The following is a 16038-nucleotide window of genomic DNA, read 5'->3' on the forward strand; positions in this document are numbered from 1 at the left end:
ACTTCATCCAATATTTACCAGGGAAAAGTAGCAGCGAGATCCAATATTAAGATGGGTCTATTTTTTAATACTATAACAAATAGTTATATTTAGGTTACATTTGGAAAAAATAGACAGAACTATGGTAGGATACATTGTGCACTATACTTCTGAGTTCATCTACTTGGTACTGGCATAAATGTATGTATTTGTGCAGAGGCAATAATCGTGTTGGGCTTGGTTCACAAAGCTCTTTGAAAGGTCCAGATTTTATGTTGATTCAGTCAATAACCATCTCCAAACGATGATTTTAGTCTAGCACTTATCTAGTGCAGTTTTTGTTCAGCCCACCCCCATACCCCTCCTTCACAGACTCACTGTATTTTGAGCACATGGATTAAAAGAGAACGAGGTGTCTGGGTGCTCTAAATGAAATCCTCCCATGCACAACCATGAACACACATGTGCAGTAATAAATGTATAAAACCATGACCTACCTTTCTCCCAGCAGTGTTTCAAGATTAATTTTTAGGTTTTCCATGTTTCAATATGCATTTATACACCTATTCATGACCAGAAAATGTGTTAAAAGGTAGACCATGGGAAAAAAAAAGAGATTACATCAAATCCTGGAATCCCATCAAAGAAATGCCTTATATTGGATGCTATTTTCCTCAGGAGTTCAGTATTAAGACATTTACCCAGGGCTAAAATATGCTAGAAGGGTCTTTGAAGAATGCAAAATGTTATCAATGTTGTAACTACTGTTATAAAATATATATTTATAAATAGCTTTATACAAGTTATTTTTAAAAATATGTAGATTCATGCAGTTCAAAAGTCATTTTATTTATACCTGGGATATTTTATTTCAGAATAAGAATAATTTAAAACAGTAGTTAATGTATTTTTCTAAGCATCAAAATGTTACTTGACATGTAATAAATAGTCTCATAAAGCACAATAATAGAAAATTTAACTGCCTAGATGTTTCCTTCTTATGCCTTTAAGAAAGCATCCTCAGCATGACCCATATAAGCCAGTTACCTCTACCCAAATCCTGTGCCATTTGAGAGAGAGAGAAATGAGCACTTTATTTTTGGTGGTTTGCTTTGTTTTTGTCTAAAGCAACACAAGGAACAACAAGCTGAAACAGAAAGAATTTCCAGATAAGAACATGTGATAAAAACAATCTGGCAAGATATTGACATTGACAAAGTCCTTTTTTTACTTTATGCATCTTTTGTAACACCTACTTTTGCACTTGCTTTTTTACATGTATCTTTTTCTTCTTCCTTTCTGATGTGCAATCTAATATTTGATACACAGAAAATAAATAACTTTAGGATAAGGAAAAGCCATGTTATCCTTGGACACATAGGAAATCATAGGAGCTGAGAACTCCCTTGTAAATGTACAAGGTGTCTACCATATTGACTAAGATACTCTTACAATATGATAGAGAATGCATCTTTTTGGAACAATGACTTCTGTGCTTAATTATTCTTCGTAAGGCAATTTTTTCAAAAACTTGAAATTGTTTTGAAGATACCACATTTTTGCCCAGGGACAAGTTACTATGTGGGATTGGTTTATCACACAAAAGGTGTCAGGAAAACATTTCACACTAGGCAGTGTCCTCATGTAAATTTGATCCTTTGTGATAATTTATTATGATGGAATCCTAGAATATCAGTGTCTGATAGAGCTTGTGGGTACAGAAAAAAGAACACTGTGCTTCAAAGACAATGTGTGTTCAGAGAGAAAACAGCCTGGTACATTTTTGTTTTCTACGGCAGTACAGATAAACGAAATTTTTCCTAGCAGAGGCTATCAGCATAATATAATAATATTGAAATTCTTTAAGCATAAAATGTGGGTTTACTTTCCTTTCCTTCAGACTGAGGTTGCAAAGAACTGCAAGGACAAATTTGCATTTAAAATTACTTAGAGGCAAATTGGTATTGCTTGATTGTTGGTTTTGATAAGTTTTATGTATTGGGGTCAAGTATTTTAGCATTGAAATGATCTTATCTAGGAGCACTCAAAAGCCTGACTTGGCCATTGTGTGATCTACTGACTGCAACAGAGGCCAAAGATCCTAATTCCCACTGCCTAAGTCAATGCCTAAATGTCAATTGCAGGCAGCTGAAATACAAATTAAAGCTGATGGGTCTGGGATGAAAAATTTACCATAATATGGTGCTGCAAGTGCAAAAAAATCCACACCATTTTCAGAGTATGCTTGTCTATCAAAACCCACTGATAACCAATTAACAATGTGAATAGAAGGTACAGCTAATAAAGTACCCACAGGAATAATATTATCAATGGTCTTCTACATCTTTTACATCTCAGAGCAGGATTAGTATTACAGTATCCACTTCTTTTTTGCTTACCATCTGTGTGATGGGAAACCTGGAAAACTTCCTCAAGCTTTGACACCTGCAGGTTTTTCTTCTATTGCAGACCCCTTGCCTCAGCAAGAATAATGAGCTGACCTTCTGGAATGAAAGGGCATAAGAATATTGTAGGAATCCAGGAGCTCTTTTCAGACAAGAAGACTTTGCTAACGGAACAAATTTTCAGTAAAAAAAAGTGCAGAGTAAAAGCTGCCATGCTTGTGCAGACACGGTTGCAGTAGCCAAACAATAAATGTTTGCACAGTTCAAATTCTTAGCTATCAACAATTTTGATTCCCTCACCAAAGTATACACAGAATTCTCATCCTTTAAAGGAATGTTGTGATAACTGATGAGGGAGATTACAGCAATAAAATCACAGAAGTGTCATGTTTACAGGTAATGAATTGAACCATGAGCAAATGCTGATATTTGAACATGCATACACACATAAATATATATATATACATATATATATATATATATATATGTATATATAAACACTGAGGGGAAGAGAGATATGGGGAGAGTATTTAAAATATCTTATAGCTTTCTATCACTGAAGAAGCTGTATTTCACATGTTGGTGGAATAACTTAATTAATAATAAGACCATTGACTGGAAATATTAAGTAAAAGGTTTGCAACTTGCTATTTTGTTTGTAAACACTGATAAAAATACAGTGACTGGGTTAGGTATTGGCTCCAATAATAATCAAATTATACAGGAAGCAAAATGTATATAATTCAACTAATAGTATTGATCTATTGATTATTGTTATAGTTGAATGCATTGTGTTTGGAAACAGAAAAAATTAACTTGATGGCTGAAGGCTGGATCTGTGTTTTTAGAGACTCTGAGAAAGCAACTACTGTATCTAATTCTGATGGATAAATTTTATTCTGCATTTGGACATTGGGAATTAACAGATTGTCCAGGGTATTAAAAGGTTTGAGCAGAATCCAAGTCTCAAATTTGCTTCAGACAAGACTAAGTCCAGCAGGAAATTTTGATGTTTTTATTTTATTGGGAACATTTCACTTTCCCATCATTTAAGGTTTTTTTTTTTTTTTTTTTTTTTGATAGTTTTTTATTTATTTCTTCCTGAAGTTTTAGAAAAGTGAGCTTTGGATGGAAAAAAAATGTTCCTGGTGATTATGTTTGCCCAACTTTCCAGTTCATAAATGTCATTGGGTAGGCTTGTTACTGTCTATATTTACTTGGATCTAGACAAAAAAACAGGGGAGTTAAAAAAACGTTATTGTAGATCGTAGTCCAAGTACCTATTTTAGACTGAAGCACTCTTACTGTAGGAAATCCTGAGATTCCCTGAAATATATACTCCACTACTAGTTACTAAATTGCATTTTTGGACAATGGAATTTGGGATTCTGGTTCCAAAATTTGGCAGCATTCATCTTCCATAGTCCTCTAGCGTTTCCCCTCTGGCCAGGAAGTGTTTCCTGTGTCTGTGTAGCCTCTTTTATTTGGGGGAGGGGAGATAAAAACCTTGTATATTCACCCGATCCTATCACACACTAAATCACCTCATTCATACCGACTCCACCAATGCTGCTTTCCCCATTTCCTGAGTTACTTAGCAACAACCATCCCTCCCTTTTCCACTCCCCCATCCAACCTTTCATTTTTCCCCCTTTGCAATCACGATTTCCACGCTGTTTAGAAAAATGAGGATGCTCAGCAGCACAGGGCAAGCTTTTCCTTCCAACCTCCTTTTTTATGCCTGCCAAATCCTTCTCAGCTCCAAAATGAAAATCCAGGCTGCCTGCATAAGTGTAATCAAAGGTTAAAAAGCACCCTGGCTGACACCACGCATGTGTTAATCTGTGCTGCAGCAGAGTGCATCATTTCCACTTTGACCTCAGAGTTAATCTGCATTCAGGCAGAAGCTCCATTGCTTTAGTCTTTTTTTTTTTTTTTTGGTTTGTTTCCCCTCTCATTTACTCTTTGTTGCTTTATTGGATTTTCCTGCATGTGTGTCAGCGGCTCCGTAAATGTGTATGTGCTCCTTTCCTTGACTGTTTCTATTCTGTGAGTGTCTGTGATTTTCGCTTTTTGTTTGGGTTCCATTTTTTTTCCTTTTCTCCCAATTATATTATTTCCCTAGATTTGGAAGCTGCTGCCTGCTGCCAGAGCTGACGTTTTCTGATTATATCTGCAAAGGGCTTGTGCAGATCTAATTTCTCTCCCCCTGCATATTAATTCCCGCAGCTGGGCGCAATGTCTCATCCCACTGACGGGACCTGGTAGGGAGGAGGGAGAACTACTACCAAAAAAAAAAAAAAAAAATTAAAGAAGGGGACGGATCCATCTGCAACCGAGAGGAAAGGGGGAAAAAAGCTGGGGGGGGGGGGGGGGGGTGGGGGGGCTGGAATAGAGATGATTCCTCCAAATCCAACAAGCCTGGGGAACACTGCATTCTTGAATCCTGCATTTTCTCTCAAAATGATGGTGTGGGCACTTCTGTTCTTCTCTCTCATCCAGTGGTAAGATGTGCTTTCTGATTCTGTTTGGGAGGGTGGGGGGAGAGGGAGGGCTGGGGGGGGGTGAAGAATCTGCGAATTTGCTGAGCTGTCGTGAGAATGCCAGAGGTTTGGATAGTGGCATTGCATTCATCCATCTCTGGCAGCTGAGATCTTAGAATGTTTTATTTCTCTTACAATTGTTGTCGCTCTGACATGGACAGAGGGAGGGTGAGCAGCGGGTGTGTGTGATGGTGGTACATGCCGGGGTGTCCATAGAATTTGGTGCCATATTAACGAAGCCTTTTATCTCTGAATTAATCGCTTGCCCCGGTGCATGCAGCTACACAGGGCAGCTGTGTTTTGCGGGCAGAATGTCCGTGCATCCCTGCTTGTTTTCCCTGAGCGGGCAGCCCCATCATGGCTGAGCGGGGCTGCGCGGCGAGCGCGGGCAGGGCTGGTACCAAGGACAGGGACGCGGCTCGGCTCGGCTCCGCTCGGCTCTGCACGGCTCTCTGGGGTCCCTCACAGCTCTCTTGGGTCCCTCACAGCTCCCCCGGGTCCCTCACAGCCCCCTGGGTCCCTCACAGCCCCGGCCCCACGCATCCCTCCTGCGGACGGCCGCGGCTCCCCAGGGATGCGATAGTTTTGGGGTTCGCAGCAGTGAATGTTCCCCGCACACCCGTGTGCTGGCAGACACGCTGGGCATGCTGCTGCGTGTGTGCATGCAAACGGGAAGGGGTGAAAATCCCGACAGCGCAGGAAGCAGGAGTTCATATGTGGATCAGCAGAAAGTGGAGGGCGGGAGAATTGCTGCAGTGCCAGGCTTTGCGCTGGAGCAGACATCCCTGCAAAAACGTGTGGACTGTGCATTTAACAGGTTAGATGAGGAAAAATCTCTGCACGGCAGAGTGTGCGGCCTTCCAAGAGGCAACAGACCCCTCCCCACAGCTGCACAAGCCGTGCTGTCACCAATGCCTTCGAGAAGTTAGTGCCCACTCTCTGCTACTACTAACGCTGGATTCACACAGGCTCCTCAAATTTCCCTTCCTTCCTTTTCCATGGACACTACCATACCAAAAAGTGGGGTCTTTCTCTTTGTTTCTTTATTTTTTCTTTTGTTTGGTTTATTTTTCTTTTTTCTTTTTTTTAATTTTTAATTTAAGTAAAATCAAACTTCATACCTGTAATGGTAGGATCTTATTTCTAAGCCAAATAAAAGCCAAAATGATTGCCTAGGGAAATGAAAAGTTGCTAGGTTTTCAAGTAACTTTTTTCCACACAAAAAGAACTTTGTAAAGAATTCCTGTGAGAAGAAACTAAAAGTGGTTGAAAATTGAGTAGAAAATGAAATAAAACTCGATGAGCCTACTTTGGTGTTGGGAGTAGGACAGGTGTGAGGTATTTTTGACCCTTATAGAACCAGTTATGGTTACTACCTGAATACAGAAATGGAAAAGTCAATTTTTACAGGATTTTATCATGGGTTTTCATATTATTTTGACATAAAACTTCCACTAAAATAATCCCAGATCCTTATTTTAGCACACTTCCTTCTTTTCACTCATCTTTCAGAAAAACATCGCCTGAGAGGAATTTTGCCAAAATTATTTCATAAGCTTTAGAAGAAACCCTTCATAATGCAATTTATAGTTTTATCTCAACAAAAAGTTCTGTATTTTGTTCACAGCTATCTGATAGCCAAGATGGTTTCTTCTGGCAGCTTCCTGACCTCATAATATTGAAGAATAAATCATAGACCAAGATAGCTACAAGTAAATGGAAAATTATTTTCAGTGCTTTACAGAAACATTTTAAATGAGTCAATATGCATATATGATTTTAATTCTAATAATCAGGACATTTTCCTCCTCCCATTGTAGAAGAAGCTTTCTTATCAGTTTTGGAAACTCAAGGACCAAGATAGAGTTATAAAAGTTGAACTTAGTTATTATTTATTTATAGCCATTTATTTATTATAGATGAATATACCATACCATTTTTATTATAGATTAAAGGTTTTCTTTGTTAAAAAGTCTTCAAACACTTCAGAAAGAGGGCATTATTATTGTATTGTTTGTCACTTTCCTTGGACACTGAAATTTAGAAAAGCCAATTGAACACTAACAAAGATGCTCCATGTTAAACATCTGAATAAATATGTTGACATCAATCAGAATACAGACAGAAGTTTAAGAATTTTTCAGAATTTGATCAAAATAATGATTACAATTACTGTGCACAAATTTGAACCCTGTTAATACAAAAAAATACTATATAGAGAAATTTATTGTAGCAAAATCATTAATATTTTGAATATTGAAAAAAGAAGAGGAAAGCTAAGACACCACTCAGACATTAATGCAAGTAGCTAAAATCTTAGCATTGGCTCCAGTAAATCATGAATGAACTCAGAAAAAATGTCATTTTACAACACTGTGGTATTTAATCTTCAGAGAATTTGAATCAGTTTTATTAAATGCACAAAGTACATTCTTACAACTGGGCAATCTAAAGTTTTAAGTAGTGCTTTTTTCCAGTTGGTTTCTTGACATTCATAACTGGATTGCAAACTTCCTGCACAAAGTTCTCTCCTCCTCTTACCCCTCAGATCAAGCTCCCAATTTCTGAAAATTGTACATAAAAATCTTTGGATCAAGAAACAATTTAAAATTATTTAAGAAAATATATTTGTACACCTTAATCAGAACTAATTATTTGATGGTCCTTATTGAACATACAACATGTATTTAAAACATTTCATGTAATAAAACTCACCAGCAAAGTTTCAAAATTATTTAAAGCTGTACTCTGCACACTTATACATGGGGTTTATAAATTATTTTTGCAGAGCTTTAACAAATTTCACCAAGAACTACATAATACAGTGGAAATAATGTTCAGATGGGAAATGTGGGACTTTTTTTTCACTTTTTTGTGCCCAAGTAGTTTCATGGCAATATTTTTATGCTGCAACTACATGTCTAAAATTGAAGTCTGTCAAGACTGATCAAAAAAACCCCATAAACAAAGCAATCATTTTAGCATCAAAATAGTTTGGTGCTTAAGTGAGTACATGCATTTTTATTAGTAAATTAGTGAACATGGGTGTAAATAAAATTCTTTTGCTCTTTTAAATTGATGTGATATAATAACAAGAATGACAAGAATATCCTTCAGATGGACAGTCACTTAGAGTTACTGTAAAACTTGCCAATATCAGTTTGGTGTTAATCCTGCAGCCACAGTTATTCATACATTTCCAATAATTTCTCACAGGGTGTAACTGACACTAAGCCAGAGGAATACAGAACTTTTTGTTGAGATAAAACTATTCCTTACTGGAATAAGGAGCTGCTCAGCAAGAGACAATTTCTCACCTCACAAATATTGATCCCCTTTAGAAAGTGTCATGATAGAAGATGTGGATCTAAGTGCTATTAAAATATGGCTTTATCCTTATCTATGATACCATGAAACTGAATGTTTTATGCCCTCCAGTGTTTGTATCAGCAGAGCTAAAGCTGTGTGGACACAGGTCCTACTTGAGCAGGTCAGGGGCAGCAAGGCCTGCCCAGGAGTTTTTCATGGCCATGCTGCTCTTCTGACTGCTGGGAGCTGCAATGCTGGGACATAAACTTGGAACAACTATATTGTCATAAAAACACAACCAAAACTAGTGACCTAAAGTCTATTTGAAAATTAGGTTAAATTATATTATTAATAACTTGATGGGGAAAAAAAAGACTACAGTTACTGTTTCCCTACTTGAAAATATATGATTCAGAAATATGGATGAAACCCTTTGACTAATTTCTGCTGTAGTGACTAAACCACCTAAACATAATCTACATGCCAAAACTCATGTATTCCAAAATACTCCAGTGAGTATGGAAAGCAATGCTAGATGTCTTTCAGAAAGTTTGAATCTTTGAAAATCTAAAAAGTGAAAGCCAGTAATAAAAAACTACAGAAACTAACTACAGTAAAAATCTTTGGAAAGGAATCAGCTCTTTTAATATAATATTTCCCACATTTTTCATATTATATATCGTCTTCATGGCCATCCAAATCATGCTTTAGGGTCTTTAGGGTTTAAAATGTTAATGTTTAATAGTAATCTGGAAAAAGTGTCTTGTTGATTTGCATTGTGTTTACACTGTTTTCATTTATGCTATATTTGCTCTATTGACATATGTCACTAAATTCTGTAGGAGTAGCACAAAAATTTAAAATGGGAAAATAGGAGTGAATGGATGAAAAGGAAAGAAGCAAATGTCTTGTCAAGGGGAACTCTTTCCAAGTCTCAGTCCCAGTACAATTAAACTCCTATATGCTTAAGTAATGACTACCACTTTCTCCAACAGAGAACTGAATTGTGAATTAAATAATTAATTATTAAATTATTAGATAAAGCATTAGAAACAGGTGACCAGTGACAGATGCACATATTTGTAGGATGGTTGATTTTTTCACAGTACCTTGCAGACATACATTCCAGTAAGCTCCAAAGCAGAGGCAGTTTTAGGGTCACTTCTTGTGCCTGGCTCTGTCCTGCAGAGAGAGATGCACTGGCTCATTTGAAGCTGGCTCAGTCCCTTCAGCCTCCCCCTTGTCACAGGGAGTGTCAGCCAATCCAGCTGTAAAATATATATATTTTTGTTGTTATTATTATTTTTTCCCTACCTATATAGTCCTACATTCTATTAGGGTGGTCATTTGATTACTTATTTTTTTAGCATTCATGGGGATAATTGGAGTGTTCTGGGGTTCTCTGCTGGTGCAGTCTGAGCTGCAGCTTTGCAAACCTGCAGCCCCACTCACAGAAACCTTTCATGCAGAAAAAGAGGTAGCTTGTGTGAGACTGGCAGTGAGTTTGTAAGACTGCAAGTGAAAAACAAAGTGGAAGATGGAGGGTGGATTAATGTGAATTCAAGCTCAGAAAATCACAGAATCACTGAATCATTAGGGTTGGAAAGGACCTCTGGAGATCATGCAGTCCAATCCCCCCTGCCAAGGTAGGGTCACCTGGAGCAGGAGACACAGGAATGTGTACAGATGGGTTTGGGATTTCTCCAGAGAGTGATACTCCAGGAACCTCCCTGGGCAGCTGTTCCAGGGCTCTGCACCCTTAACATAAAGAAATTCTTCCTCATGTTGAGGTGGAACTTCTTGTGTTTCTGTTTATGGCCATAACTCCTCGTCCTATTGCTGGGCACCACTGAAAAGAGTCTGGACACATGTATATAAACACAGAGATTAAGAAAAATACCCCCAAAAACCTGATACAGGATGTCAGAGTTGAAGAGGTTTTTTGGGTTTTTTTCCCCTATTGTCATGCTCCATAGCCAATTTAATGTTGTACTTAAAAGAGATTTCTATTGCAATGCAAATTTCTTTTAACATGAATGATAAGATATAATTCTCCATTTCCCCAGTTTTGCCTACTAAGAAACCAACATCCTATCCAACACCTAATGCTGAAAATCTCAGCAGTTCTGGGAATCTTCTCACATGGCAGGGCCTCATTTTATCCTCTCAGTAATTCCTGTTCCACTGAAGTCAGTCCATTGCTGAGAAAAGCCAGGATATATCCAGTATAGATTCGTACAGGTAGTTTTGTCTTATCTAAGAACTGAGAAATCACCCAAAGTTAAGTTATAACTCAGTAAGGATCTTCAAAAAGTGTTTCTTACACTGCATAATGCTTTTGCAGAAAACTCTCAATCTACATTACAGCTGATTTACAATACCTCTAAATGTTTTTTTTTCCTTCATTTCTTCTTTTTTATTCTATACAGATGATCAGTTAAAACTTCACACTCCACTTCAGACCACAGACTGTAATGTAAATTGATCTTAAGTGGCACATAAGTCTTTCCCTGGCCTTCTGGACAAAAAAGAATGTCTCCATTCTAGAAAATGAGTTGGTTTTTTTTCTGAATGGAACCCCTGAACAAGCACCAGGGAGGCTTTTTGAGAATACAGGAGAAATATATGTATTAATTTTCCTTTTAGAAACGATATGACAGCTGATGATAGAAATGGACATCCAGATAACTTCACTGGAAGTAGATGTAAACTTTCTGGGCTCAAAACAGGAAGCTGTTTACTAAGAACAAGATATGTTTCTTATACAATGAATAAAAAGACTTCAGAAGTACCAGGAAAGAACCATAAATTCCAGAAAAAAGAGCCCACCACCATAGTCAGGCATCTATAATTATTATTAGGTAAGGAAGATCCTTTTTCACAGAATGAGACTAAACTCATTGAGCACCAATGAAATTAGGGACTACAAGTGCCCCTAGGGAAAATATCCAACACACAAAAAACAGGGTGAAGAGATATTTTAGGTGATGGAGAGTTGAGAAAGGAATAGCATAAAGTGTCCATTCTAGATGTACAGAAGTTTTTATACTCAATTTGGTAAGTGACTTTTGATGGCTTTAAACACTGCATGTTTCCTTGTGATAAAGGATTATGGCCTAAATTGTCATGGTGCTGTAAGGAGCAGAGCGTGAGAGTCTGAATTCACCTAGAGTGTGTTCTTGTGGAGGTATAATGTCTTTAAGGGCATTTTATTTAGGTGAGCACCTGCCTCAGAAGAGCTCTGGTGCAGTAAGTAGGAGCTTTACTGTTTGAATTGGGTCAGGTTTCCTATTTTAATGTCCAGAAGTAACCTGCTTATTTGATTCTTCTAATTAAGACGAAATTTAGCTTTGCATTAAGCCAAGAAGTGAAGAAAACAACATTGCTTTTAAATTCTTTACATGCAGTGGTTAGAACATAATTTATATCAGAATGTGTAACCATCTCCTTCAATGTGAGAAATTTACAAAAGGACTGTACATTTTTTTTTTCATCCATATGAAAAGAGAGTGGGTAGAGGAAGATGCATATTTTCACAAGTTCCAACACCTCCAAACTGGCTCAGACAAACTGAGGTAAAATAGGGGTGATGGTGGCAGGTTGAAGAAAACTCTTGAGAGAATAGTGAGGATTATATCTAGTGTGATTCTGGGGTACTTGTATAGTTGCAACAGAAAATTAATATGCGAGTCTTGTCAGACTGAATATTGGGTATTCAGTCTGACACACGGTGATATCCTCTTATTTATATAACAGTAATATTTTTAACACAACTGCTGTCAAAAAAGGAGGCTTTAATGCTGATGAAAACCACCAGTGACTGCATAAGCAGAAGAGAAATGTAACAAATACCTTCCCATGTAAATGACTACCTCAGCTGCATAATGTTTTTTCATGTGATGTCCTAAGCAACACAGAAAAAGTTGACTACAGCAGCTCTCTTGTTCTCTCTTATATAAAGGACATAGAACCTGCAATGATATTATCCCTGAAAGCTTACAAAAATGTTTTTATTTTTAATAAGTGTGGTGATGCAGGTCGCAAATATTTATACAGATTCAAAAAGAAGAAAAATATTTTAAAATCCATTAAAATCAGTGGTAGCACTTCATTATAGGAAATAGTGAAGCTGCATGTTTCTGGAAGAGGAGAGATTTTACAGGGATATTTCTGCCCTTATCTTTTGCTCTTATCCTCTGCTATTGGTAGCTGCCAGATGCAAAATACATGGCACAAAACACCACTGATGTGACCAGAGTAATGACGGCATTATGGTTACTGCACAGTGATAGCAGGCAATAGAAATTCAGTAAATCATACAAGAATCCTAGTGCAATAGCTGATCACCACTTAAATAGAAAATCACTATTGTTTAAAACAGATTCTCGTATATTGAGGATCAGTTCTATTTTTTCAGATCTAGTGCATGGACATTTTCACACATTCAGTAAAGAACAACACAATGTGTAGGCCTAGCTGTGAAATCTGGCCATTGTGTATGAAACTAAATATTAGTCTTACAAGACAGAACTTTCATCTGTTTGCAGACAGCCAGCAAAACATTAAAGAAATATCATTTTTACCATACCTAAACCAAAATACACAGATTATTACCAGAAATAAAAGATCAATATATGTAAAAAAGCCATTTAAAATAAATGAAGGATGATAATGATCTTTTGGAAGGATTGGAATAAGAAGTTATTTACTTTTATGTTTGCATAAGCTCTCAAATGATGCAGGTAGTCATGTATGAAATTGTATTTTTTACTGAATGTCATCTTGGACTTTGATGTGAACCCTTGAGATAAAAGGCCACCTTTCTTTCTGAGCTATTTATCTTCAACTTTTTGAATGCTCCATGTTCTGCTGAAAAATATTTCTCGTTCTATACATTGATGAGAAATGCACCTTAAAGGGAATCCATACATACCCCTAATAACCCTCTGCCAGAATTCCTGTCCCCCAAAAAGTGGATGATATGAGCAAATGAATGTTTTCCTTCACTAGTGGCTCAATGTTATATTGTGTAACACAAATAGCATGTTCTGGTCATATGAAGCTTTTGTTAATCCACAACAAGATATCTTCAGATCCAAACAGAACTCTGCCTGCTGCAACAGATTGAGGATTATCCATTAAATTCTACTTTCATTTAATTCCCTTAGATTATTTTCCAAGAGAGAGTAAAAGAGATAGCAGGAGAAGGAAGAATGAGAAAAAACCCCAAACCATTAAGAGAAATTAATCAGATAATGCTAGAAAGCCTTACTAAACTAATGAAAGTATTAGTCAATGTGTTATTAAGTGATGCACTTCTGGGACCTACTGAGCCAGACTTATGTTTGCTAGAGGTGGAGAAGAGTGTCACCAAAGCAGACTGAGATGTGCCCATCATAACCAGGCACCAAGATCAGTTATCTCCTGGACATTTTGTGTACATCCCACTGAAGGGTGGTAGAGTTTGTACTCTGCATTTCCTCTCCAAAAACTGGTGAAGACACAAAAGACTTCACACTACAAATTAACACTAAAAGGGCTTCAATCAGCTGGACAGTAGATACTGAAGCAGGCAAGGGAAAAGAGTTTATCAAGAAATCTGCAATGACTTTTCCCCTCTACTATATCCTGATCAATCCCTCTGGTTTCTTCTTTTATATCCCTAAGAGCCATTCTTACATAGTTTAAGGTTTTGAACTGACTCTCTGTCCAGAAAAATAATCATATGATCCCCCCAAAATTAATAACATAATTCTATATGTAAATCACCAGCTCATTCTTATTTTTGGGAATGGACAATATTTCAAGATAACTGTGATACCATGGACCATAGAGATAGAACAGGAAAGTCTAACAGGCACACAAATGTCAGTGAATGAAGAATGCCAACAAATAATTGATATATAATTAAAATTACAGTCAGCTTGATCTTCTTAGATGAATTACTGATAGCCCTTAGAGTTACTTAATTCAAGGAGTAAGAACTTCAGCTATGAGTCCAGGATGGTTGTACACTTGCTGTATGAATAAGAGGCAGAACTGAACCTGGTCTTCACCTGAAGTGAATTATGAAGACTGGAATTATACAAGAAGCCTACTTTGCTTCAAACAGAAAACAAGTGCAGGGATTGGGAAGATGAGTTATTATGTTCAAATTAACAAAGATGAGAAATGCAGAGCAACCATTTCCATGAAGTGCAAACAGCCGGGGTATATGTTTTGGGAGTCACAGACCAGAGCCATTCTTGAAGACCACAAGTGAGAAAGCTGGTAGTGGCTTCAGAAGGAATATGGGGTGTGTGACCCATGTAATAATACTTACACTGCCAAGAACTGTCTTAGTAACTGAACTTGAATACTGAAAAGACATTTTTTTAGCTTCTCTATATGTAACTTGAATGATGCATTCTACCCCTCTAGCCTGTGAAGGCTCAAATGTGTTTCAGTATTAAAATTTTGTTTTGTAATGGCATAAATAAGTCACTATTTTCTGGCAAGGTGAGAATTTGGAAGAGGGGAAGGTTACCAGCAGTAAAATACTTGGAGGTCTTTAGAATACAATTATAAATATTACTACTCTTTTAATGAAGCCAAATAATTAACCACTATCACAGGCCACGTTGTATTGAATAAACATATTGGATATTTGTAAGCTCTTTGGGGCAAGAACAATTAACAGCACATCAATAATGCCTTTTCTCATTTTATTTCCCGGTTTCTAAAGGAAATGCTAAAAAATCTCACTAAGCTGCTTTAAGGACTTATAGCATGCACTTAAAATTACTTAAAGCCTTAATAAGGCTCTAATGTAGCACATGAGATTAAAGTCATGACAAATCTTTTGGGCCAAATTCCTAAATTCCATGTCCAGCACAACTTAATAAGGCTCTGAAATCCATATTTAATTGGTGAACAACATTAAAATATTTTTCTGTGCACTGGTTATTGTGATCCTGATCCACAGCTCTGCCTCCTTTACGACAAAAGGTTGTAAATCTAAGGTCTTTTGTCCAGGTGAGGACAGTTATCTTTCCTCTCACCACATGCCAACAGCACCTCCAGGGACAGTTGATTGCTCTGAAATTAAATTAAGCAATTTCCAACTACATGCTATTAATATCCGACCACTTTTAACCACTGTTTTACCCACTTAATAGCATTTTAACCACTTAATAGCCAACCATTTTTACTCTGGTATACCTTCTAATAAGGATTATTTCTATAATGAGTTCCAAAATTTACTATTCCGTCATCTAGGGATTATATGTGTGAAAACAATCCATATATATATATATTTGATATTAAAAGGAAATAGGAATAATTTTAGCCTTACTGATTTCAAAAAGTGGATTTTATTTTAGGCTTTGAAATAAAATTAATCTTTGGCCAGAAACCAAGAAATTCATCTCTTATGGTAACTTTGAAAAAGTTCTGAGTATGTGAAGGCTTTTGGTGAATACTAGAAGGGAAAATTGTGAGCAGCTTTAATTATACAATTTATTAAGGAAAGGGAAAAAAAAAGAAAGAGGAAAGGTACTGTATCTGTAAAATAAATTCTTCTGTTACCACCCCCAAGGCTCTCTCTTTGTCTCTCTATAGCAGATAAGTACAGACGTGATTAAATTCAATGCAACATATATTCAGACTAAAAAATGAGAAACATTTGTTATCTGCAATCATTACCTGCATATGCAATGTTCTGAGCTCCTCAATAAAATAGTAATGAAAGGATTTAATGAAAAGTCCAGAAGTTTAATAGTCAAATTACCTCCAATCATAAATAGTGCATATTTTAAATAGGA

General features: G+C 36.8%; 2 protein-coding genes across 3 annotated transcripts in view; one reads left to right on the top strand and one right to left on the bottom strand.

Moving 5' to 3' along the window:
- LOC135279841 (uncharacterized) overlaps window positions 1-16038 on the bottom strand; it is a 418268-nt gene that overhangs the window by 50212 nt on the left and 352018 nt on the right. Inside the window, exons 12-13 of the mRNA XM_064387383.1 lie at window positions 9346-9504; window positions 2379-2483 (exon numbers count right to left, since the gene is read on the bottom strand). Coding sequence (XP_064243453.1) covers window positions 2379-2483; window positions 9346-9504 — 264 coding nt within the window. The remainder of the gene's footprint in view (window positions 1-2378; window positions 2484-9345; window positions 9505-16038) is intronic.
- GABRG2 (gamma-aminobutyric acid type A receptor subunit gamma2) overlaps window positions 4048-16038 on the top strand; it is a 62618-nt gene continuing 50627 nt past the window's right edge. The window contains exon 1 of one of the 2 annotated variants that reach the window (XM_064387377.1): window positions 4048-4888. In XM_064387377.1, the coding sequence (XP_064243447.1) occupies window positions 4782-4888 (107 nt within the window). In that variant the 5' untranslated portion in view covers window positions 4048-4781. The remainder of the gene's footprint in view (window positions 4889-16038) is intronic. The other variant, XM_064387378.1, reaches the window with a different exon arrangement.

The sequence above is a fragment of the Passer domesticus genome, chromosome 13, assembly GCF_036417665.1.
Source record: "Passer domesticus isolate bPasDom1 chromosome 13, bPasDom1.hap1, whole genome shotgun sequence".
Classification (NCBI taxonomy): Eukaryota; Metazoa; Chordata; class Aves; order Passeriformes; family Passeridae; genus Passer; species Passer domesticus.